Genomic DNA, 7,701 nt, shown 5'->3' on the forward strand with positions numbered 1-7,701 from the left:
ACTCACATCCACATACCCTAAATGGGCTTAGAAATCAAGCATCAGGGAAGAAACCCTCTGACCTACTCCACTCCCAGACTTCACTGCCAGAGGTTTAACTCCTCCTTTCCTTCTCTTTGCCCACCTTGAAGCCTTCTTCCTTCTCCATTCACAAGCAGTGTGAGGAACATGTGCGCAAACTGCTGAGAACCAGAAGTTCGGGTGCTTTGGATGTGTGAAGGGAGTCCCTGGGCCTTCAGGCTCCTTTAGCACCAGACTCCTTTAGCACCACACTCCTGAGGGTCCCTTGCCCCTGCCACCCTGTGTTCAGATGGTTCATCTGATAGGCAACAACATCCAGGCCTGGCCTCAGTGGCAGATCCGCTCTGTCATCTCCCTCTGCAGAGATACAAGGTGGGGCAGGGTCAGTCAGAGCTTAACCTGCCAGGCAGCTCCTTCCCAAAATGTAGGACTTGGCTGTTCTTCTACCTGACCCTGCTCCCCTTCTACTGGAACCCGCCAGGAATCCCCCCACCCTCTAGCAACACACACACAACTCCAACTTGCAGATCTGGGTCTGTAAAGTGACACTTAAATAGATTCTCTAGGAAAGTAAAGAATCTATTATTAAATTAATTGCTGTCTCCTAATTTATCCAAATTCTTTAGGAAAGTAGAGAATCTACAGTTAAATTGCTTTCCCCTAATTTATCCATGATATTTAACGTATGAGCCAGAAAACTGTATATTGGACTTTTTTGAAAGAGGCAGGCTTTGGACTTGAAAACATACAAGCAGCTGGCCCAGGTAGAAGAGCTCAGGAGGGGCAGCAAGGGCTTGGCCTCACCAGCGGCTCCAGCTCCCGCTGGTCCACCAGGCTGAACTCTTGGATGAAGTAGTAGAAGTGCTTATAGCAGGTGTTGACATGTGCTTCGGCCCCCATGCTGAGGATGCTGTCAAAGTGGTGGATGTAGACATGGACAAAGACGCGGAAGAGGCGGGTCAGGATCTTGGTGCACACCTGCTGAAAGTTCTTGGGGAAGGGAACTCCTAGGGGGTTGGGTAAGGCAGAAGAGAGGAGTTGGCACTCTGGTGATGAAATGCTGCCCAACCGTGCCCGCCCACCACAGGCCACCTTTGCCCAGGATGGCCTATCCTGCCAATTCTCAATGCACTTCCCTTTGGGAGACAGAGAAAGCAGTGTGGCTTTCTCCCATACTTTCCTTCTTAATGAAACATACATCTGACTATGCCACTTCCTTGCTAAAATACAAACCATCTTCTGCATTTTCCCATCACTTAAAGCAGGACTTTACAAATCTGGGAGGATCACCGATCAACTCTTCTTAAACTGATCAAAGCAATGGCCCATCCTCTCCCTGGAAATACTTGCATCTACACGTATGTTTGTCACATCCTTGTATATGACATCAAGAGGGGTTCAGTAACATATGTTGTTATTGTTATGTGCCATCGAGTTGGACCCGACTCACTGTGATCCCTCCTTGGGTTTCCGAAGCGGTATCACTACGGAAGTAGATTGCCCAACCTTCCTTCCAAGGAGTGGCTGGTGGGTTTGAACCGCCAGCCTTCTGGTTAGCAGTCAATTGCCTTAGGCATTACGCTACCAGAGCTCCCTCAGTAACATATGGGGCCCACTTTTTTTTATAAAAACAGGTTTTCAGGATTAAGTCCCATCTCTGTTGCATGGTACCTGCTCAAGGCCTTTCTTGACCTGACCCTGACCTCCCCCTCCAGCCCCACCCGGAGTCCCTCCTTTCAATATCCACATAGCAAGCCTCAGACCCCCAATCCTGAGAAATACTCATTCTTCAAGAGTTTTGATACCCCTCATTTCTTCAAATATTCATTAACACTTAAAAGAAACTTCCATATGAGCCAGGACCTGTGCTGAGCCCTCCGTACCTTTTGATTCTGATTCTTAGAATAATCCTGCTGATGAGTCTAATCACAGCCATTCTAGATATGATAAAACTGAGGCAAACCATCACTTGCCCAAGGTCACATAACTATTAATTAGTAAAGATTGAAGATAGGACCCAAACACTCTTTGCACCATATGAATGCTACACATTGTACAGGACCCATGAATAAAGTACAATTTCTGCACAGGACCCACAATCAGGGTAAAGATCTTGGTGGCTATGGCTTCTTCTCTGCTGTGGGAAAGCTGTCCCAGGATCAAGGTGTAGGCAATTGGGATCTCCCAGGCCCAGGAAGTTAAAGCTAGAAGGAATAAAGCTCCCTTCAGGCCCACACCTGGCCTTCCCTGCTCCACTGCTTTTGGGGCTGAGCCTTGTTTCTCTGTTCACCCTGCCAGTTCCAGACCAAGTCTCTCAGCCTTGTCCTTTTTATCTTAAACAAGAGACCTGAGCTCTAGGTCTGAATCCACTTTCCTTCTCTTGGTCTCAGTTGCTTCTCATATAAAATGAAGATACCCATTGTTGGGCATGATAGTGCAGGAAATGGCAGGCCACTGGCTAGGGAGGAGCTGTGGGCCTGGAATTGTGACTCAGTGCCCAGCTTCTCTCAGCGTTCAGACTTCTCCCCTCTGGGCTTGCCCACCCTGCTCCACCCATCTCTGATTCTACCCCTCCCACAGTCTTACCATGGATCAGCATGAAGCTGGATAGGGGTGGGGCCCAGGGTACAGGTAGGGCAGCAGTGATGAACAGTGTTATGCCTGCTCAGCTCCTCGGCTGACACCCCCTCCTACTCCCTGGGTGCGGAAGCAGAGGCAGGGTGGCATCACTCCCCTCCCTTCCTCTCCCATCCTCACCCACTCAAGCTGCCCAAATGAGATAAGAGAAAGGCCCAGCCTGCTCTGGACAAGGAAAAATTCTGCTCTCAGACCTTCAGTGTAAGGTGATACCATCCCGGCCCACACAACTCCCACCTCTCCTGAGGCCAGGAGTCAGAGGGAATTCTCAGGGGGCTGGCGGTCAGATCAGCCCAAGCAGGGGAACCTGCTACAAACATCCTAGGCCTGGAAAGATCCTCAGAATTATAGTGCCTGTGTTGGGGAGTTCCTAGGGGGCCACTCACGCTCCGAACAAGAAGAGCCCCAAATTGGGAGTCAGGAGTCCTAGCTCAAGAACCTCTATGAGCTTCAGTTTCTTCTACTACAAAATCATGTTCCCATTCACAGAGTTGTTGTATCAAACTAAATGCCGCATCTGTTAAATGGCCTTGCCAGGTGGCTCACCAACGCGTGTGGGAAAGACATCCTCGTCGTTGATGAGGCCTTCAATCCAATCCATGAGCAGCGCCATATAACGCGGTGCCGAGAGCTTGGCTGGCCGCCGGTACTGGCGCTCGTCCTGCCAGCGGTACTCATAGCGGGGCCCACCTGCCATGACCGGGCAGCTACTCTCGCTACAGTGCTCGGCCATGGTGCCATAGATGAGGTTGATGCGATTGAAGAAGTCCACGACATGCACAGCAATCCAGTCATCGATGCTCTCGCCAGGTGGCAGCCTTACCACACTGCGTAGGTCCAGGCCCGACTTGAGCGAAGCCTGTGCCTTCTTGTACAGCTCAAAGCGTTGTGTGCCCGGCTCAAATCGCTTCCGCGGCCGGAACGTCTTATCCTTGGAGAACACCTGCTTTAGGCACAGTGCCATGACCCCACTGGGCCTGTGTATGCTGCACACTGACCTGTGGATGCCCTGTGGGGAACAAGTGCATGGGAGGCATTGTGATTAGGGACTAACCAAAGAGGCTTGGATTTCCAACATGTCTCATTTCCCCTTCATCTGAGTCTTTGGTCAACCTCTTCACCCTCTGTCTAAAATCTAAATTCTCCTCATTTTTGAGGTTCAACGTCCTGCCCCCCTTTGTTAACTCCCACAGCACTGAGATCTTGTTTTGTTTCCTTTCCTCTTTCATCCCATCTCAAGGGTGCTGGCTTCCAAGCTGGTGCACATCACTGCCTGGGAGCCCCCACAGGCCAGCTGGTACAGTGTAGCAGCATTGGGTTACATTGTGCTGAGGCCAGTGGGAGGGCCACCATCTTCAGCTTCCTCTGGGATATCCCGTAGTTCATCCGGCCACCGGGGATTCCCAAGGAGCAAGAGGGACTTTTCTACCAAAAATGTCCTTTCCTTTATTTACCCTGAAACAGGAAATGATCCTCACATGGCCAGATGGGTGGTCTCAGAGTGTGGCTGCAGGTGCTAGAGCAGAAGGGAAGAGTGGCAGGGCTCTGTTTTCTCTGATCAAAAGCCAACCAAACCCACCACCACTGAGTAGATTCTGACTCATAGTGACCCTACAGAACTGAGTAGAACTGCCCCATAGGGTTTCCAAGGCTGTAAATCTTTATAGAAGCAGACTGCCTCATCTTTCTCCTGCATAGCAGCTGGTGGGTTTGTACCATTGACCTTTTGGTTAGCATCTGAATGCTTTAAGCACTATACCACTAGAGCTCCTCTTTCTCTGACAGTGGCTGGAAATCCTCCCAAGCCAGCCTCCTCCAGCCCCAAACTCTTAACAACACACTGGCCCCTCCTCCTGCACCTAACTAACACTTAGTAGAAACTAGAGCACCTCCTATATGCCAGGCACTAGATGGCAGATCCACCCAGCTGAGCCCATTTAGAGCTCAATAAATTTGCTTTGCTTCTTAGAATAGAATGATCTCAGACTCAAAATAGACTTTGGGAGCAGTGGTCAGAGCCCCAGGCTTAGAAGCAGGAGTCCTGGGTTCTAGTCTCAGCTGCACCACTGCCTTGCTGGGTGACCCTTGTAGTAGGCATGGTTTTGACCCATGAAACCTCTTGGACTACTTCAACAGCAGCCATGCTTCTGGGACTCTCAGAGTAGATACCTTATCTCTCCTGTGAGCTCTTGGGAAATGTACACCTAGGTACTAGTTGAGACTGGAATTTAGCCATGAATTGAGTACAGTGACCCTGACTCCAGACTGAGACTGAGCCTGAGTATAGGTTAGTATATAGTTCTGAGCTCTGATCCCAGGGTGAACTCTGACCTGGCACTGACCCTGCTCAGGTTGATTTTGTAGCAGGCTTACATATTGCTACAAAGGAGCTCTGGTGGTGTAGTGCCTAAGGCATTTGACTGCTAACCAGAAGGTTGGCGGTTCAAACCCACCAGCCACTTTGCAGAAAGAAGATTAGGTAATCTCTTTCTGTAAAGATTTACAACCTCAGAAACCCAAAGGGGGTAGCTATGAATTGGAATTGACTCGATGGCAATGAGTTTGGTTTTTTTTTTTCGGTAAATTGTGCTACAGACAAAGCCTAACCTTGACCTGAGACTGACTGGCTGACATTGGAGCATCTTTCTTCCTCACATCTCTGGTAATGTTGAAAGGACTGGGGCAGTAAGAACAAGGAAATAATTAGGACTTACCAAAGGCACAGCACAAAATGGAGTGGGGGGTCACTTCAGGCACTAGTCAAGGTGATGATGTTTGGAACAAGGTACTTCCTTGTACCCCCAACAGGCATTCCAGGATGGGGACAATCAAGTAAAATGAAGGTAAGTTGAAGAGTCTGCCAACAAGATCTTGTCCCCTTGATAAAAACCACAGATGCTAAAGTTCATCTTATCCATCTTCCTGCTCCTTAATTTCTCACTCAAAAAGTGCCCAAGGTGGGACTTGAACTTCCTGACTGCTTGCAGCCTCTATTCTAAACTCTGCTTGTGGCAGGTGCTTCTAAAATCATTCACACTGCAGTTGGGTGGAGTTCCTGGGCTCCCCACCTTTGCATGGTTCCCTTTACTGACAGCTGCAAACAGGTCCTTCCTTTGGCACTTAACACCTCACCTTACCTTTCCTGCCCACTTCCCACCTCCCTACACTTAACTACATGGTCTTCTTCCTGATCCCTAAGCACATCACACAGTCTCCTGTCTGTATGTTTTCTTCCGCTGACCCCTCAGCAAGACTACACACTCTTCAGGTTGAATGCTACTTCCTCCCCCAGGCCCTTGGCTGTGCCTCTACTGAACTCAGATGTTGTTTTCTTTGGAGCGAGGCTGCTCTTTGGCCATCACTGCTGCCCCACCCCCAACCTAGGTCAGGGCTTGGCACAGAGTCAATGCTTAGACTTTAAGGAAGAATTTGAACCTAGAATCATAAGGTTGGAAAAGCATTTAGAAATCAGCTGGTCCAACCCACTCGTTGTACAGAAGGAAAGACTGAGGCCCAGAGAGAGAACTTAAAGAGCCTGAGGTCACACAAGTTACAGGCAGAGCTGAGACAAGTTGGACATGGCTCAGTCCCATGAGTAAAGGATCATTCTCCTGCACAGGCCAGTCTAGTAGGGAGAAAGGGAAAGAAGGATAGTGGGTGGAAGGGGAAGCATCTTCCCCACCAAATAGTCCAAACTGCTTCCTGTCCCCCCAACACACTGAGCCTCACCCCTTCTCACTCCACTCCCACAGCAACTTGGGCACCCTGACCAAGGACCATGAGTCCCACCTTCCTGCTGTGAAATGCTGAGCCTGATCTTCTTTAGAAAATGTAAGATTTGGGGGTAGACAGAGGAGAGCGCATGGCAGGTGCCCTTCTATCTATGCAGCTTGTCTTCTCTCACTCCCTGCCACCACCATGCTCTCACTAAGTTCTTGTCCCTCACTGAACCTACATCCCTCTCCCTGAATTGCTGCTGGTCCTCCTGAGCTTGGTTCCTGTTCTGGGTGTTCTTTTACTCCTAGAGTTGCCAGTGACATGCTCACTTCCCAGATGGGCATCTGGGTTTCCCTAAAGAGGACTATAATGTGACCCTCCGTGGTTCTGACACTTAGCCCCCTAGGGCTACACCTGCCATTCTCTCAGCCTGACCTAAGGTCTCACCCAGAGGATGGCCCCAATTTGAACCCACCATCCAGCCTGGTTTGTGCAATGTGGGGGGCGCCATACCCAGCCGGCCGGCCGAGATCCAAGACGAAAGTGGAGGCGGAGTCTCCACGCTCTTTCCACGGGGTACTCACTCGGCTCACCCTGGTCCCTCTTATCACCTCCTTCCTTCCCCACCCAGCTGTCAGGGTCTGATAGGTCATAGGTCCCAGAGCAGCAAGCCTGACATTTCCGCTCCCAAGGACACGCCCCCCTCAATCACCGCCACCCCCAACTCGCACTTTCGGAGCGTTCAGCCGCTGACCGGGGACGGACTGTGGCCAGCCTGCTTTGGGGCTGAGGTCGCCCCTGAGTGGTGCCACACCCGGAGAGCCCAGGAAATGAAAGTCGAAGAAATGCTGGGGGGCGGGGCGCAGGGGGTGCCAGCGCTCACTCACGGGTTCCGCCCAGGTGGGGCACAGCTCGAGTCCTCCTCTGGCCGCGAGGTCACATCCCCAGTGCGCTGGGTCACCCTCCGTTTGCTAGAGCTCCCTGAAAGTCCCCACGCTTGCCAGCCTGCCTGCCCCACCGGGCCCCGCTGTCGCGCTCCCGCCCCTTAGGCTACACGGACTCCGCCCCGGCCCTTCCCAGCCCCGCCACGCTGAGGCCTGGGGGCGGAGAGGGGGCGGAGGAAAGGGGCCCCCGTCCCCTCCCCTCCCAATACAACAACACGCTCACTCTAGCCTTTCCGGAAAGTCTATATCCGGCTCCCAACTTCCCTCTGGGCTGAGAAGCAGCTTCGCTCGTGTCTCCTTGGAGGCTCTGTCAAGGAGACAACCTCAGCTTAAATGGGGCGACAGTAAAATGGGGCGATGGGGACATGAAGTGACAAAACAT

General features: G+C 51.4%; 1 protein-coding gene across 1 annotated transcript; it reads right to left on the bottom strand.

Moving 5' to 3' along the window:
• Window positions 1-348: 348 nt before the first annotated feature.
• MOB3C (MOB kinase activator 3C) lies at window positions 349-3,622 on the bottom strand. The gene is made up of 3 exons (XM_007946694.2): window positions 3,205-3,622; window positions 826-1,028; window positions 349-378 (listed from the first exon to the last, which is right to left on the bottom strand). Exons 1-3 carry the CDS (start codon window positions 3,620-3,622, stop codon window positions 349-351), a joined length of 651 nt encoding a protein of 216 aa, XP_007944885.1.
• Window positions 3,623-7,701: the final 4,079 nt, after the last annotated feature.

This window comes from Orycteropus afer, unplaced genomic scaffold, assembly GCF_000298275.1.
Source record: "Orycteropus afer afer isolate SDZICR_OR568_19922 unplaced genomic scaffold, OryAfe1.0 scaffold00169, whole genome shotgun sequence".
Classification (NCBI taxonomy): Eukaryota; Metazoa; Chordata; class Mammalia; order Tubulidentata; family Orycteropodidae; genus Orycteropus; species Orycteropus afer.

Excerpts from the sequence above, each read along its gene's own strand:
- MOB3C (XM_007946694.2), bottom strand. The coding sequence starts at position 3,622 with ATGGCACTGTGCCTAAAGCAGGTGTTCTCCAAGGATAAGACGTTCCGG. Across the intron at positions 1,029-3,204 it reads TGTCTTTCCCACACGCGTTG|GAGTTCCCTTCCCCAAGAAC; the intron begins GTGAGCCACCTG and ends CCAACCCCCTAG. Across the intron at positions 379-825 it reads AGCGGGAGCTGGAGCCGCTG|AGGGAGATGACAGAGCGGAT; the intron begins GTGAGGCCAAGC and ends GTATCTCTGCAG.